The sequence below is a fragment of the Schistocerca serialis genome, chromosome 1, assembly GCF_023864345.2.
Source record: "Schistocerca serialis cubense isolate TAMUIC-IGC-003099 chromosome 1, iqSchSeri2.2, whole genome shotgun sequence".
Taxonomy (NCBI): Eukaryota; Metazoa; Arthropoda; class Insecta; order Orthoptera; family Acrididae; genus Schistocerca; species Schistocerca serialis.
The window spans coordinates 1,090,581,713-1,090,599,374 of NC_064638.1; the positions used below are offsets into that span (position 1 = coordinate 1,090,581,713).

The window sequence follows — 17,662 nt, forward strand, 5'->3', positions numbered from 1 at the left end:
TTAAATATTTACAATTGCGTACAATATATCTTCCTCTTCAACATCATCTCCAGGTGGCAGCACTTTCACAGTTAATCAGCCTTCTACACTACAGCATAAGATAATGATAATTTTTATTGGAGAAAGTTTCTGATTGAAGGAATCTGATTTTTGTCAAACATATTGACTGTATTGTTACTGTTCCACCTGTGAAATTATACTACAATGGACAGGTGTGTCTACACACATGTTGCACATCGCAAAGAAGAAAGAGAAATACAACTTCATTAACATTATTCAAGAACAGGCCCTTTATAAAGGGGCTGCTGTTTTTACTCCATGATTGATGATGCACTGGCAGTGGCCCAGATTTATTAGTTTTTGTAATCCAGACCATATATGTGACTTCTTTGGCGGGTTACCATGGATCAGTTGACGAACTGACAAAGTTTGTACAAAGTTTAAAATACATTTTTCACTCAGGAAACCCACTTTGAATCCCTGCACACATGCTACCCTGTCAGTAAGAAGAAAGGACAAGGATAGACAGAAACACTCTTGTCCAAAAAAACTTGGGTGTTTTTTACATGGTTTTTTCCAAAGAGCTTTTTAGCATTTAGACGAGCTCATTCACTGTATTTGCAATGAAGCAACCTTGCTGTGAGGAAGGAAAAACAATAAAAAAAAATCAGGTGAACATACAAAAAATCTTATCTTTTCTCGCCCCCATTTTTTTTTGTTATACTACAACACATCATTATGAAAGTAGTGTATCACAGTGCACCGAACAAAGTGAGACTGCCAGTGAAGAACCTTTCTTAACACTTTTGAGCTGTCATTCTAAATTTTGTGAATTATTTAGGGGCAAGGAATTTTAACATTGGTGAAAACTATTTCAATATTTCCGCATAAACTGCCAATATTTCCGCATAAACTGCCAATATTTCCGCATAAACTGCCAATATTTCCGCATAAACTGCCAATATTTCCGCATAAACTGCCAATATTTCCGCATAAACTGCCAATATTTCCGCATAAACTGCCAATATTTCCGCATAAACTGCCAATATTTCCGCATAAACTGCCAATATTTCCGCATAAACTGCCAATATTTCCGCATAAACTGCCAATATTTCCGCATAAACTGCCAATATTTCCGCATAAACTGCCAATATTTCCGCATAAACTGCCAATATTTCCGCATAAACTGCCAATATTTCCGCATAAACTGCCAATATTTCCGCATAAACTGCCAATATTTCCGCATAAACTGCCAATATTTCCGCATAAACTGCCAATATTTCCGCATAAACTGCCAATATTTCCGCATAAACTGCCAATATTTCCGCATAAACTGCCAATATTTCCGCATAAACTGCCAATATTTCCGCATAAACTGCCAATATTTCCGCATAAACTGCCAATATTTCCGCATAAACTGCCAATATTTCCGCATAAACTGCCAATATTTCCGCATAAACTGCCAATATTTCCGCATAAACTGCCAATATTTCCGCATAAACTGCCAATATTTCCGCATAAACTGCCAATATTTCCGCATAAACTGCCAATATTTCCGCATAAACTGCCAATATTTCCGCATAAACTGCCAATATTTCCGCATAAACTGCCAATATTTCCGCATAAACTGCCACAAGAAAGTAAAGAAAAATTAAATATAGTTAAAAGTCATTGCAAGTTTTTCTTCTTCACTGATACATTCCTTCACAGTTGTACGTAATGCAAAGACCACATCCTTTAAGGAAATTTCACTCATAGTTGATACTAACTACGTACAGTAAATGTTCCTGCAGCCACGGCTTTCACCAACACACTACTGACGAGATTTCCTGAGCTTAACGTTTCACGAGAAAGGTGTCCTGTGGCCATCATGGACAGTGGTGTGCGCAACAAGAGTGAGCTGCTGCAAGTATAACACGCTTTTGTGGTCATAGCCCTACAGCAAAGCAGCACTTTTCACTCTTCTATGGAACAGGCTGCTCTCATGTTGATCTGAAGAGAATGGAATTAACGCTCATTACTACGATGGATAATTTTTTAATGGAATCCATTCATTCCTGGATGCTATCACGTTTGTCAAGTGTCAAGTTGGCAGTGCAACATACAGTTCACCTTGGTGAACAGCTCTTTGCTAGCTTTCTTTTGGGCACTGTTCTATCTGGCTGATGATCAGATTGTCAATAACTTTCCAAAAGACAGCATGTGCTGGAACACAGCAGTACGTTTAACGACCAATAACAGAGCATGACCCATTGCCGATGGGTAAGAGTGTGCTGTGCCACTTTCTCATGAAACTTTCATATTCTGTCAACAAAAGGCTTTATCAACACTACCCTAAGGATAGTTTGTATCACAGCCCCATGGCACACTGTGAGCATTAGAATTATCGCATTTGAGGAATAGTGGGGGAGGCTGTATGACGAGTTGCTGAGAGCCTCCTGGTGTATTGGGTTGATTAGTAGGTAGATAGCGGGAACTTGCAGTGGCACTGTGAAGCACATACTCTTTGGTATTGACTGCTTGTAAGTTGGCAATGAAATGACGAGTGGTACGCACCATCCAGGAAGAAGCCCACTCCACATTTAGAACTCTCCTTAGTAAGGCCATTTTTCTTTTTTGTGGAGGCTATATCCTCTCAACACAAGTTAGGAAAAGGTGGACAGCATCAAACCTGTCCAATGACTGATGACTTTTTTTTTTAAAGTCTCTTTTTAGACACAAGCCCCATTATATTCCCCAGAGCTAAAAGCTTAAATTCCTCCCTGTGAGTCTGTACACACTGATGGCACACTGATGCATTCCACTTGAAGAACATGGGAGCCATTTTATCAATGAAGTTTCTCCTTCCCTGTCTATGGCTGAGTGAGGACCCTGTGACAGTTGAGATTTAGTTAAGGGACTGTACGGTTCCCTCAGAGAGACATCAGACTTCATATTCTACAGTCTCTGAAGCAGAATCACTACATCCATTGGATAAAACGAGATCTGCAGGGTCTGGCAGTTTACAACTACTTTCTTTTCATGAGAATGTTCTCTGTATGTTTTCGATTTGGATGCTCTTCAAACATATACCTGACATAGTAAATGACAATATTATGAAAAGGACAGTTGCTATTCACCATATAATGGGGATGCTGAGTCAGATATGGGCACAACAAAAAGACTGTCAAACAAAGCTTTCAGCCAAACAGGCCTTCATCAGACACATGAACCATGAAAAAAACAAGCTACAAACTATTAGTACAGAATAAGCAGATAACTTGGTAAATGCAATGCTTTTAAAAAATAGTGAAAAAAGGATACGCGCCGATAAGTTTGCTTGACATTGAGGTTTTTGCTGCATTCACCAGACAGTCTCGCCCCAGTTCATCAACTCCAACTGTAAGGTGTTCTTGGATATATTTACATGCCTCTCTAAAAACAAAGAAATACATTCCATAAATCTCACTAATAAGGAACAGCAAGTAAGAATACGAATATAACTAAGTATGCAATGAACTGCCTTTCCTGGACAATTATGTTCAGTGACCATATTTCTTAAAAACTATGCTTTAGTAAATATTTAGTCAACAAGAATCCAAGAAAGTCTGTAAAACATCACACAAATTAAACACAACGGATAAAATGTATACTGTAATGCTCAATGGTATGAAAGTGCAGTGAACACCCGAATTATATTTTGAAATAGTGTTAAAGACTCAAAACCCGAATACATAATAAATGAAGCGCATAAATTGCGTGCACACACACTGCGTGTACGCGCGCTGTGTGTGGTGTGTGTGTGTGTGTGTGTGTGTGTGTGTGTGTGTGTGTGTGTGTGTGTGTGTCATGCTTGCCTAAACACCATTCAAAGCACTTTCCAGCAGTAACCTTTCTTCATACTTCACCAGAGTATTTGTTGTGATATTTCATCCATATCACATAAGAACAATGTTCTTCATTAGAAAGCGTTGGAGGGGGAAGATTGTCACCAGCTCAGCTGAGAACTAGGCCAAATGTGGCAAATATTGGGCTGTGAACTGTGAGAATGTCTACCACATACATTGGCTTTTTGTGAACATCTACCACATTCAAACTGCATTTTGACTAATTTGTAGTCCAAACTGGACTGACTTTAAAATTGGACAAATACTCAAAACAGTACACATTTCTGAAGCGGACTGTAAAAGTCATAGATAGGGGCCAGTGGCATATTTGTTTCCTGCAAGAACGTTGTTAGTGCTCGCCACGAAGTATGATGGGAATGAATGGGGGTGTGTTAGATGCTGACTCTAGGCAGCCACCGAGACAGCAGCAGGCAGACAACATGTTTGGAAGCAAGACACAAAGGAATATTGTCAATACAGATATGAAACCTGCTAAGTATTAGGAAGAAACAGTCGTTTTATCACGTTCCACTGTAACCGCAACTTCAGAAATTGCAACATACTCAGAAAAACAGCCCTATATCTGTGACAACAAAGATTAAAGTTTTATTGATGCCCATTTCACTTGCAGCAATTTAAGCTGTGCTATTAGGTCCTGTCCTAACCCCACCTCTAAAATTGTGACATATTTGGAAGAAACCATCATATTTGTGACAATCACGATTATAAATTACATTCTGGGGCTACATAAACACATTTCTTCTTTCTTGCCTCTCATTGGTTAGATGAAACTATGAACTCATGACTATATGATGATTAAAAATAGTGATATCATAAAGTGATGGCTTGTATAGTAAGCAAAAAAGGAAATGAAGATAAAAATTAATGTACAGCATTTCTTTTCCTGTATTCTATTTCTCCTTATATAGTCATTATGTACGCAATAAATAACTGGAGTTTATAATAGGTACAATGTTAACTTTTTAAGATAATATATTCCATCAATAAAGACGCTTGTGATTTAGATTTGTCAGACTAAGTTAAAAATAAAATTTTCTCAAGGAGCCTTAAGAAGCAAGGTGGAGGGGTTTGATGGTTTCTGGGGGGGGGGGGGGGGGGGGGTGTTTGATAGTTTCTCAGGATAGTTTACGTCTATCTTCAAAAGTCCACCAGTTCAGTTTCTTCAGTATCTCTGTAACATTCTCCCACAGGTCAAGCAAACCTGTGACCATTCGTGCTGCCCTTGCCTGTATACGTTCAATATCTCATTAGTCCTCTTTCGTACAGGTCATACGCCATTGAGCAATATTCTAGAATGGATCATTTGAGTTGTGCAGTTTAAAAGTGTATAGACAAAACTAAGTGCACAGAAGAGGTGATAGGTTTGTACTTGTGTTGCTTTCCCACCTCAACTTCAATTTAAATAGTGGCTGGGTTTGAACCCAGAATCCAAGGTATTGTAGGAAACTGTATAGCCAATGACACGACCCCTAGACCACAGGCAACTTAATGTAATCTTCATTCTTTCTTCTGCACTTGTTGTCTGCCAAAAGTCCATGGTTAGTCAAATGTATCTATGCTCATCCTCTTTTTTTCACAAGTTTGGTTGGGGGATCTTTGTAGTCGACATAAATGATAAAATTCCCCATAAAGAAGCCTCCTTTTGTAAATTTCATACACAGAGCTCTTTTTTGCCTTGTTTTCCTAAGTAAAGACGCCGATCAATTGCTTCGAACGTCTTCCTGTCGGGACACCTTCGTTCTGGAAATCTGTCTCGATACAAACGTACCGCGCCACGGCTACTGCCCCGTGCTAATCCGTACATCAAATGGGCATCTGCCAACTCCGCATTTGTAAACATTGCACTGACTGCAAAACCACGTTCGCGATGAACACTAACCTGTTGATGCTATGTACTGATGTGCTTCATGCTAGTACTGTACAGCAATGAGTCGCATGTCAACACAAGCACCGTAGTCAACATTACCTTCCTTCAATTGGGCCAACTGGCGGTGAATCGAGGAAGTACAGTGCATACTGACGAAACTAAAATGAGCTCTAATGTGGAAATTAAGCGTTTCCAGACACATGTCCACATAACATCTTTACTTTATTTGTGTGTGAGGAATGTTTCCTGAAAGTTTGGCCGTACCTTTTTGTAACACCCTGTATAAATGTAACATATTGTGCATACGGAGGAGAAGAAATCTATCACTGTACAATCATACTACTGACATCAAATTGCTCGAAACAGTATCTACCATAAAATACCTAGGAATAGCCATACTGAGAGACTAAGTGGTATGATCACATACAACACGTAGTAGGAAAACATTCCAATATGAAGGAACTAAACTGAAGAAAGAAATAGGTACTAAATTCTGTTAATTGCTGACATGAGTTGAGAACAAGCGGTAGTTACACTAATCTTTAAAATTAAAATATCATTCCACAGACCTGTTTGATGTCTCAAACTTCTATGAAGTTTGTATGTAGACTAGATGGGCAAATAAAAATTTGTACCAACACCAGGGTTTTGAACCTGGCTCTCCTGCTCACTAGGCAGAAGCACTTACCAATACAAAACTCTGGCACAATGGCATTGAACAACTGCACGGACTACACTAGCACACCTCCCTCCTCAATTCAGATTCCCCATTCACACCTCAATTCACTTGGTATTCCCCTGAAACTAACAGCACTGCAGAGGTATTCTTCACCTCAGTCTACATATATACATCACAGATGTACGAGACTCGAAAAGGTCCCTGAAACCATGTAGTTTTCTTTGATTAAAGAACCTATGCCCGAGTTTCAAACAGGACTCCCCATTTTTCTCGATGTTGGGGTGGTATTGAAACATAATTGGAGGGCCTCTGCAATGCTGTTCAAGTTTAGGGAGAAAACCAAGTGCGCAGAGGCGTGAATGAGAATTTCAATTGAGGAGGGAGGTGTGCTAGGGTCGTCCCTACAGTTGTGCCAAGGCACTGTGCCACAGTGGCATAGTGGATAGTACATCTGCCTAGTGAGCAGTAGTCCAGGCATCGAATCCCACCATTGGTACAATTTCTAATTCTTTGCTTCAGTCTGCAAACAAACATCACTAACATTTCGGTACTGATGATTAATCAAAGACTAATGGAAAATAGCAATGTTTCCTCAATGCTAAGTAAGCAAGTGTTTACACACATTACACAATAATATTCATGGGGCAGTAAAGCACAGTCATTAGACTGGCAAGTGAACAGATTTTATTTTCCTCAATACACCAAGACAACACTATACTATATGAAAGCACTTGGATAGAGACAGTATTTCTCGATTTCTGAAAACCATGTGACTCAGTACCACACAACACTTATTGTCGAAAGTTCGATCATATGGGGTATCAAGTGAAATTTGCGACTGGATTGAGAGCTTTTTGGTAGGGAGGGCACAGTATGTTATCTTGGATGGAGATCATAGACAGATGTAGAAGCAACTTCAGGTGTGCCCAAGGGAATTGCATTGGGAACCGTGCTGTCAATGTTTAATATTAATGACCTTGTGGTCAATATTAATAGTAACCTCACACTTTTTGCAAGTGATGTCGTTATTGTCTACTAAGTACAGTCTGGAAGCAGCTGCACAAATTTGCTGTCAGATCCTGATACGATTTCAAAGTGGTGAAAAGATTGGCAACTTGCTTTAAATGTTCAGAAAAGTAAAATTATGCACTTCACAAAATAAAAAAAATGTACTATCCTGCAACTCATACAAATACCCGGGTGTAACACTTTGAAGGGCTATGAAATGAAATAACATAGGTTCAGTTGTGGGTAAAGCAGGTGGTAGTTCAGTTCATTGATAGAATAATGCGCAAGTGCAATCAATCTACAAAGGATACTGCTTACAAATCACTCGTGCAACCCAGTCTAGAATATTGCTCTAGTGTGTGGGATTTGTGCCAAATTGGGCCATCATGGGATAGTTAATGTATACAGAGAAAGGAAGAACAAATGGTCACACGTTAGACCCATGGGAGAGCGTTACAGAGATACTGAAGGAACTTAACGGGTATACTCTTTAAGACAGACATGAACTATCCCGAGAACGTCTATTGACAGGGTTTCAAGAACCAGCTTTAAATAAAGATTCTACGAATATATTACAACCCCCTATGTATCAATCACACAGGGATTGTGAGAGCAAGGTTAGACTAATTACAAAACACACAGATGCATTCAATGAATCATTCTTCCCACGCACCATATCTGATTGGAACAGGAAGAAACCTTAATAACTGGTACAATAGGACATACCCTCTGACATGCATTTCACGGTGGTTTGCAGAGTATGGATGTAGATGTAGGCACTTACTTGCATGCTAGACGATAGCCACTAATAATTGATGTAGGGTGTATCTTCTGCTTCACAAGTTCGTCAGCATTCTTCAACAGCTCTGCAGCAATTATTACCTGAAATCAAACATGCCCTTTTAAAACCATAACTGTAGACAGATTAGAACTAAAAGTCTACTTTAATACTGTAAAAAGCTGATCCTGTGGATCTGCAATCTCATTAAGCAGCTACGTTTCTCGAGTTTGGTCTCACTGCTGATGCTAGCAGCATACAGGCATATTTTTCTGCTGCTCGCTCTGTAAAATTGACAGGCAGATTGCTTCAACAAATATTGATTTCTCACTTGTGTTTTGTAAAGAATCTTTTAACAAAGGTGTGTGTTGGTCTGGGATTTACATTTTGAACTTCGCTTATCTTTAGCACTGCCCATGAATGGCAAAGGTATGGGTTCCATTATTAGTCCAACATGTAGCTCTCACTAGTAGGAAGTGTTTCATAAATCAAAATTTTTCTGATGCAGAAGCACTGAGCACTTTTAGTAACCGAGGAAAATGAAAATTTTACACCACCATATAATGACACTGAAGGACATAGCTACTTCAAATGATAATGGAAAATCACAGGAAATACAAAGAACAAAATGTGGAACGACAGGTACACTGCACAACACAGAAAGAGAAATAAGGGTCCATATGGTGGCATATAGACAGTCACTTTCCCCTCGCTCTATTCAGGAACTGAATAGGAAACAAGATGACTATAGTTGGAGTGACGAACAATACATGTCGAGTTCAGGCTTGTTCTACACATCTACGTCATGCATTCTCTGACAACCAATGACCATTCAGTAGGGTTCTCGCTGCTCTGCTGTGAATGTCATTACCATTGTATACATTAAACATGAATGTAGCAAGTTTAGTGAATTTTTCTTCCATTTGTTGTGAGTTGTCATGGCTGATGGTGGCGGTAAACAACAAATTTTGAACAAGCAAGCAAGCGATATAATTTGCTGTACACATGCTTTTTCAAGCCAAGAACACATTTACGTTCTTTCAGCAACTGTCTCTGAATCGGCAATAATGCAATCCCCGTCTGTGTCTCGAGCTGCACGAACCACCGTCTTATGTGGCTCAGACTGTAGTAGTGGTACATCCGCCATGCTTGCGGAAAATGTATGTGGATGTCAATGTAGAAACATTGTTTAGTATATAACTCTTGTGCAGATCATTTTTGTTCCTGGTATTGTATGTATGAACTGAGCTGTTTGTTGGAAAAAGAGATATATTATTATCAAGTTGTAATCCCAGGAATTTAAGACTGCCAACCTCTTCTATCTGCTCTTCTTCATGCTTTATGCATATGCTGGGTGGAAACCTCTTACAGGTTCTGAATTGCATATAGTGAGTCTTTTCGAAGTTTAATGTCAGTGAGTTGGCTTTAAACCATTTATTAATATCCATGAAAATATCAGTAGCAGATCTTTCTAGAACTACACTTGACATACTATTTATTGCAATACTTGTGTCATCTGCAAACAAAACAAACTCTGCTTCTGGCAGTGTAACTGATGAGAGATCATTAATGTACACAAGAAAAAGAAATGGCCCTAAGATCGATCCTTGTGGGACACCACATGTAATTTCTTCCCATTCTGATTATGACTGATGACTTAATTCACTAGTCCCTTGCAATGACACCCTTTGTTTCTTGTTAGCGAGGTATGACTTGAACCATTTTGCAGCATTGCCCGTGACACCATAGAATTCTGATTTATTTAAAAGGATGTTGTGGTTCAAACAATCGAATGCCTTTGACAAATCACAGAAAATACCTGCTGCTTGTAACTTGTTATTTAATGAATTAAGTACATTTTCACTGTAAGTGTAAATAGCCTTTTCGATATCAGAACCCTCCAGAAATCCAAACTGTGTTCTTAATAATATGTTATTTGTGGTCAGATGGTTGAGAAGCTGCCTGTACATTACTTTTTCTAAAATTTTTGAGAATGCTGGCAAAAGCGAAATCGGTCTGTAGTTTGATGGTATCTCTTTATCCCCTTTCTTGAACAGAGGCTTAACATCTGCATATTTTAACCAGTCAGGAAATATCCCAGTTATAATTGACTGGTTACACAAGTAAGTTAGAATTATACTAAACTCGCAAGAACATGCCTTAATTAACTTTGCTGACATTTCATCGTAACCACTAGAATGATTTGTTTTTAAAGATTTTATTATGGAAGTTATTTCTTTTGGTGAACTGAGTGACTTTAAATATGATGCTGGCAACAATCAGAGCAAAATGCCTCAGACCTTTGGATGTGACGGAGTCCCACCTCTAACTGACAAACCAGGGACTCCTAAGATACGACTTGGCAAACAAATGGTAATGAGATGGGGAGCTATTAATATCAATGGGGGCTACTCTGGGAAGAAGGTAGAGCTGGCAGAGGCTGCAAGTAAGATGGGGCTGGACGTTTCAGCTGTTAGTGACATTCGGGTAAGGGGTGAGAAAGAAGAGGAAGTGGGAGAATACAAGGTCTACCTGTCAGGAGTCAAAGTAGGAATAGCACAATGGGGTGTAGGGCTTTACATCAGGAAAGAAATGTTACCCAGCGTAGTTGCAATAAGGTATGTAAAAGAACAAATGATGTAGATAGATTTGACAGTGTCTAGCAAGAAAATTAGGATTGTGTTGGTACATTCGCATTGTGAAGGGACAGATCAAGATAAGATGGATAGTTTTTGTGACGCACTCAGTGAAGTAGTTGTTAAAGTAAAGGACAAGGACAGTGTTCTGCTCATGGGTGATTTTAATGCCAGGATTGGAAATCGAACAGAAGGGTATGAAAAGGTTATGGGTTAATTTGGAGAGGATATGGGTGCCAACAGGAACGGGGAAACAACTCTTGGATTTCTGTGTCAGTACGGCCTTAGTAATCACAAACTCCTTTTTTAAACATAAGAACATTCACCGGTATACTTGGGAAGGCAGGGGAACCAGATCTGTCATTGACTATATAATAACAAGATCAGGAATTCAGGAAGGCTGTGAGGGACACACGTGTATTCAGGATATTCTGACACTGATCACTATTTAATCTGCAGTGAAACTGGTATTGTGAGGCCGAAAGTGCAGGAGGTCAGGGCCATATGTAGGAGGATAAGAGTGGAGAAATTTCAGGATAAGGAAATCAGGCACAAGTACACAACAGTGATCTCAGAAAGGTACCTGTTAGTTGAATGTAGTCAATTACAGTCATTGGAAAAGAAATGGACAAGGTACAGGGACACAGTACTAGAAGTGGCTAAAGAATGTCTTGGAACAGTAGTGTGTAAAGGTAGGATGAAGCAAACTGCTTGGTGGAATGAAACAGTCAAGGCAGCCTGTAAAAGGAAAAAGAAGGCATATCAAAAATGGCTACATACTAGAACTCGGGTAGACAGAGAAAGTTATGTTGAAGAAAGAAACAAAGCCAAACAGATAATTGCAGCATCCAAGAAGAAATCTTGGAGAGACTTTGGAAACAGGTTGGAGACTTTGGGTCAAGCTGCTGGAAAACCATTCTGGAGTGTAATTAGCAGTCTTCGAAAGGGAGGTAAGAAGGAAATGACAAGTATGTTGGACAGGTCAGGAAAACTGCTGGTGAATCCTGTGGATTCCTTGGGCAGATGGAGGGAATATTTTGAAGAGTTGCTCAATGTAGGTGAAAATACGATGTTTCAGATTTCGATGTACAATGGGATAGGAATGATGATGGAAAGAGGATCACATTTCATTTCAGGAAGTGGAGAAAATGGTCAATAGATTGCAGTGCTATAAAGCAGCTGGGGTGGATGAAATTAAGTCGGAACTCATCAAATACAGTGGAATGTCAGGTCTTAAATGGCTACACAGGATAATTGAAATGGCATGGGAGTCGGGACAGGTTGCATCAGACTGGACAAAAGTAGTAATCACACCAATCTTTAAACATGGAAACAGAAAAGATTGTAACAACTACAGAGGTATCTCTAATCAGTGTTGTGAGTAAAATCTTCTCAGGTATTGTTGAAAGGAAAGTGCGAGTATTAGTTGAGGACAAGTTGGATGAAAATCAGTGTGGGTTTAGGCCTCTTAAAGGTTGTCAGGACCAGATCTTTAGCTTACGGCAAATAATGGAGAAGTGTTACGTGTGGAACAGGGAATTGTATCTATGCTTTATAGATCTAGAAAAGGCATATGACCGGGTTCCTAGGAGAAAGTTATTGTCTGTTCTAGGAGATTATGGAATAGGAGGCAAACTTTTGCAAGCAATTAAAGGTCTTTACATGGATAGTCAGGCAGCAGTTAGAGGTGACAGTAAATTGAGTTCGTGGTTCAGAGTAGTTTCAGGGGTAAGACAAGGCTGCAACCTGTCTCCACCGTTGTTCATATTATTTATGGATCATATGTTGAAAACAATAGACTGGCTTGGTGGTATTAAGATATGTGAACACAAAATAAGCAGTCTCACATATGCAGATGACTTAGTTGTGATGGAAGATTCGATTGAAAGTTTGCAAAATAATATTTCAGAGCTAGATCAGAAATGTAAGGACTATGATATGAAGATTAGCATCTCCAAAACGAAAGTAATGTCAGTGGGAAAGAAATATAAACGGATTGAGTGCCAAATAGGAGGAACAAAGTTAGAACAGGTGGATTGTTTCAAGTACTTAGGATGCATATTCTCACAGGGTGGCAGCATAGTGGAAGAACTGGAAGCGAGGTGTAGCAAAGCTAATGCAGTGAGTGCTCAGCTACGATCTACTCTTCTGCAAGAAGGAAGTCAGTACCAAGACTAAGTTATCTGTGCACCGTTCAATCTTTCTACCAACTTTGTTCTAGAGGAGCGAAAGCTGGGTGGATTCAGGTTACCTTATCAACAAGGTTGAGGTTATGGATATGAAAGTAGCTAGGATGATTGCAGGTACTAGTAGATGAGAACAATAGCAGGAGGGTGTCCACAATGAGGAAATCAAAGAAAAACTGGGAATGAACTCTATAGATGTAGCAGTCAGGACGAACAGGCTTAGATGGTGGGGTCATGTTACACGAATGGGAGAAGCAAGGTTACCCAAGAGACTCATGGGTTCAGCAGTAGAGGGTAGGAGGAGTCGGGGCAGACCAAGGAGAAGGTACCTGGATTCGGTTAAGAATGATTTTGAAGTAATAGGCTTAACATCAGAAGAGGCACCAATGTTAGCACTGAATAGGGGATCATGGAGGAATTTTATAAGGGGGACTATGCTCCAGACTGAACGCTGAAAGGCATAATCAGTCTTAAACGATGAGGATGATGATGACTATGATGATGATGATGATGATGATGATGATGATGATGATGAAGTGAGCGACACATTCATGTACCTGAAGCTATTTGTAAACGCTAGTTTCAGATATTCAAGGGCATTATTTACTGATCCTGACAATCCCAATCAATAATGGATATAAAGTACTTGTTAAATAGATTTGCCACACTATGCCCATCGGTTACTAATGTGTCATCTACCCTTAGTGCTACTTGCTCCTGTTCCTTTCTGGTTCTACCAGTCTCCTCTTTCACTATATCCCATACTGTTTTTATTTTGTTCTCTGACATTGGTATCTTCTCGTAGTGCATTTGCTTAGATGTCTGAATTACTTTTTATTAACATTTTACAGTATTTTTAATATTTTACAGTATTTTTAATATTTTACAGAGTTTTACAGTATTTAGCTAAATCATCAGCATTGGAGCTCTTCTTGGTCGACAGATACATTTTCCTTTTTGTCTTACAGGAAATCTTTATTCCTTGTGTGATCCATGGATTTATTATAGACTTCAGTTTAATTTGAGTAACTTTTAGAGGAAAACAGTTTTCAAACATGGTACTGACATTATTCATGAATGTGTTATATTTTTCATTCATGTCATGAGCACTATAAACATCTTTCCAGTTCATATCTTTGAGCAGTTGTCTAAAACACTCAATTTTTGTTTGACTGACTACTCTCCTGTACTCAGATTTAGCAGTCTTGATAATCTGCTTAGAATTTACATCTAAAACAAGGAGCTGCATGTCATGATCTGATAGTCCATTTATTACAGGTTTTATGAAATGATTTTGTTCCTTTCATTTGTCTATAAGAAAGTTATCAATGGCTGTCCTTGAGGATTTGCAGCGCAAATAAAATAAGTATGGTTAATGTCTCATGTTAAAGGTATTTTGAATCTGTCACTGCAACTACAAGAAAATGCATATTTTGTCACCAAATGGGTTTTATTTTATTGAAATAAAACATCAGTGTTCTGTAAACATATTTGCAGTATGGCTTGCTTTCTAAATCAAAAAAAACAGTTCACTACAAAAGATGCTGATTTTACGTATGGTACTTTACGTCCAATCTTTGCTTACATCAGGAAATGCTGTCTTCTATTTCTTCTATGATTCCTTCATTTGCGACTATTGATTCCAACTTAACCAACATTACTTCACAGTGATGACACAACACTATGCGGTGTCACAAAATAACATAAGAGTAAGATGGAATGAACAGTGCAAAACAAAGGAATACCTCAAGAATATGCAAACAGATGGTGTTTCTTGATGCGAGCGAAAACTGGGCATAAAATACTATAAGTAAAATCAACATCTTTTGTAACTGTTTTTCGATCAAGAAAGCAAGTGACATTGTAAATATCTTTCATTACAGACCACTGCTGATGATTTCAGTAAAACTAAATGCTTGTGGTGACATGTTATTTTCGCCTGTTGCCAAGACACATTTAAAACACCTTTAACATTTACATAGCAACTATGGACCACTGGGTCACACAAATGAAAACATCTCAAATTAATATACAAACGTTATTATAAAAGGCAAAGCAATAAGCAATGCCTTAAACTGTGGCTAGGCAGGAACATAATAGCGCAGCTCATGAGCAACAACGGCATTTATATTCCTCCTTGTAAAAAAAATACAAGCCTCTTTATGTATGAATATGTTGTTTTCCATCACTTGTGTGGGGCCATTAAAGGAGCAACGGCTCTACAGCATTGTTGATTCTGAAGGTTGGCCACAGAGTTAATCACAAGTTGTTTGATTTCTACTGATTTAGCTGCAGGGAGTAGACACACCATATCATTGTCATTCACTATGCTTATATTGTCAGTGCTGTAAGAACTGTAAACTTTAGCAATCAATGACGGATGCAAATAACAGCTGTGACTCAGTTGAGAAACATGGATCTACAAGTTTGCAGTTCCAAGTTTGTTCAAGTGGGCAATATGACACTAATTTTAAATTACTGGAGAGTAATTAAGCAGATGACACAAACAACTGTGCAGCAGGATGAAAATTTGATATCACTGAAGTAAATGTTTTTAAGTTGTATCACATGAAGAATTAATCAAAGAATGCCAGTTCTATGCAACTAATTTCCAGGAGTCCAAAGCAGGGAAGGTTTCATGATGTTGAGTACCTGGTTGTTCAGTACATCCAAGACAAGCACAATGAAGGCTCCCCAATTAAGCAAGAAATTATACGAATGAAGGCACTGGAGATGAAGAATATTCCAACTGCATGTGTTGCAAAATTCAAAGCAAGCACTGGCTGATGCGTGAGATACGCACCATCTTGAAGACTACCCACAGCATACGATAAAGACTATTCGAATATCAGCGACTACTTGCGTTTCAGCAGCTATTTGCTAGATCATACAGGCAAAGCTGATCGGACACCTGTTTATTTTATACCATCAAATGTTACTGTTTATGTGAAGGGCATTAAAAATGATCCCGTAACAACATCGTGATTAAAATGCTAGTATAACAGTACTGGTGGGTGAGCTGGTAGAAAAATTACACCAAAAGGAGATTTGCCTGGAGGGCTCATCTTTAGATGCCAAGAAAATGGGCGGATGACAAATGACCAGAAGCAGTTGGTTGAAGGTTGTTTGGAACAGAATACCAGGCTCTTTGTTTAACCCTCAAGCAGGTGCAGTGTATTTTGTATGGATGTAAATAGTAACTGTCTTTATGTTACAAACGTAAAGATGTATAAGCAAGATCACAGTTTAACCTTCGTTTGATTAAGCAACAATAAAATAAACTTACATTATGGAAGCTATATCTCTGTTTAATTAAATAGTAATAAAACAAACATACATTGTATCACTCTGCTGCCCTGTACAGGTGTTAACCCACAGTAATTACCCACTCCAAGCATTAAAAAAGCATGGTTGCATCAGATCCCGGCCAACCACTTATTTGATTCTCGATCGTCTTGTGAACAACTGCCTCATTGTGGGATTGTGCTGCTAGCCTGAAATCTGGGTGATTTTCTTGCATAGATTGTAAATTTTTCTGAATTCTCATTGTTGATTGGATACTACTACTGTTCACTTACACGTATGACAGCACAACTTATCACTGTTTTAGCTGAAGCTATAATGAAGGAATAGGTATGCGCTTACAATTGTAAAACAATTTAACAGTGCAAGACAACGTTATTTGTGGATGGCATACTTTATACAGAGGGGCACCAGCTCGAGTAAGGTAAATGTTGGCGCTGAACTATGAAGAGACATCTTCCCAAGGAAGCTAAAAATCTGACAGCAAACAACAACACAGACTAATAATTCCTGGTAATATGAGCTCACAACTTCAAATAATGGATGCTCTTATGAACAGACCTTTAAGGCTTACATGCAACAGTGAGTTGCCTCTTCTAGGAGACTGCCCCCACTCCAGGGGAGGAGGCGGAATATGCATTAAAGAAAACTTCAGTACTCATGCTGGGCTAATGGATCCTTATTGGGCACAATCTCAAGTGAATGTATTATTAAATGATTCAGCAACTGCTTCATGTCTAATGCTATGGATGCCTCAGAAGATGGACGAGTGTCAGAAAGGAAGAAACGTCAGCAGGCTTACATATAAAGATAGTGATACCACTGAGGAAGATTATTAGTATTAAAAATATTGATATCTCTCTTATCATCAAAAGTAGACAGTCAATAAATCAGTTTGTTGTTTTGATTAGTCAGATTATGTTAAAAATAAAATTTAACCAAGGAGCCTCTTTTTAAAAAAAGAGTGAGGGGGTTTTACACTTGGGTAAATATGGCAATTACTCCTTCCGACTCCATTTGCAAATGAGGAATAACTATATACGCTCTGGTATGTTCCCTGATCATTCTTATTCACATGACACTCATGCAAAGTGCCCTACGATAGCATAATTGTTGTGAAGTTTTCCTCCAACGCCAATTCTCTACATTTACCCAACAGGTTTGGGGAAAACATTGTCAGCTTCCCAAGTTTCCCACTTATTCACTGAAAATCTCTTTTAAACTTTCATACAAGCTGCACCAATTTGTCACAACCCTAATCGCCGATCTCCAAACGTGGCCACTGTCTGCTTTCAAGCTTATTTGTTATGGATCTGAA

General features: G+C 38.8%; 1 protein-coding gene across 1 annotated transcript in view; it reads right to left on the bottom strand.

The window, feature by feature from the left end:
• LOC126416071 (T-complex protein 1 subunit alpha) overlaps nt 1-17,662 on the bottom strand; it is an 82,101-nt gene that overhangs the window by 52,599 nt on the left and 11,840 nt on the right. The window contains exons 4-5 of the mRNA XM_050083556.1: nt 8,226-8,323; nt 3,304-3,414 (exon numbers count right to left, since the gene is read on the bottom strand). Coding sequence (XP_049939513.1) covers nt 3,304-3,414; nt 8,226-8,323 — 209 coding nt within the window. The remainder of the gene's footprint in view (nt 1-3,303; nt 3,415-8,225; nt 8,324-17,662) is intronic.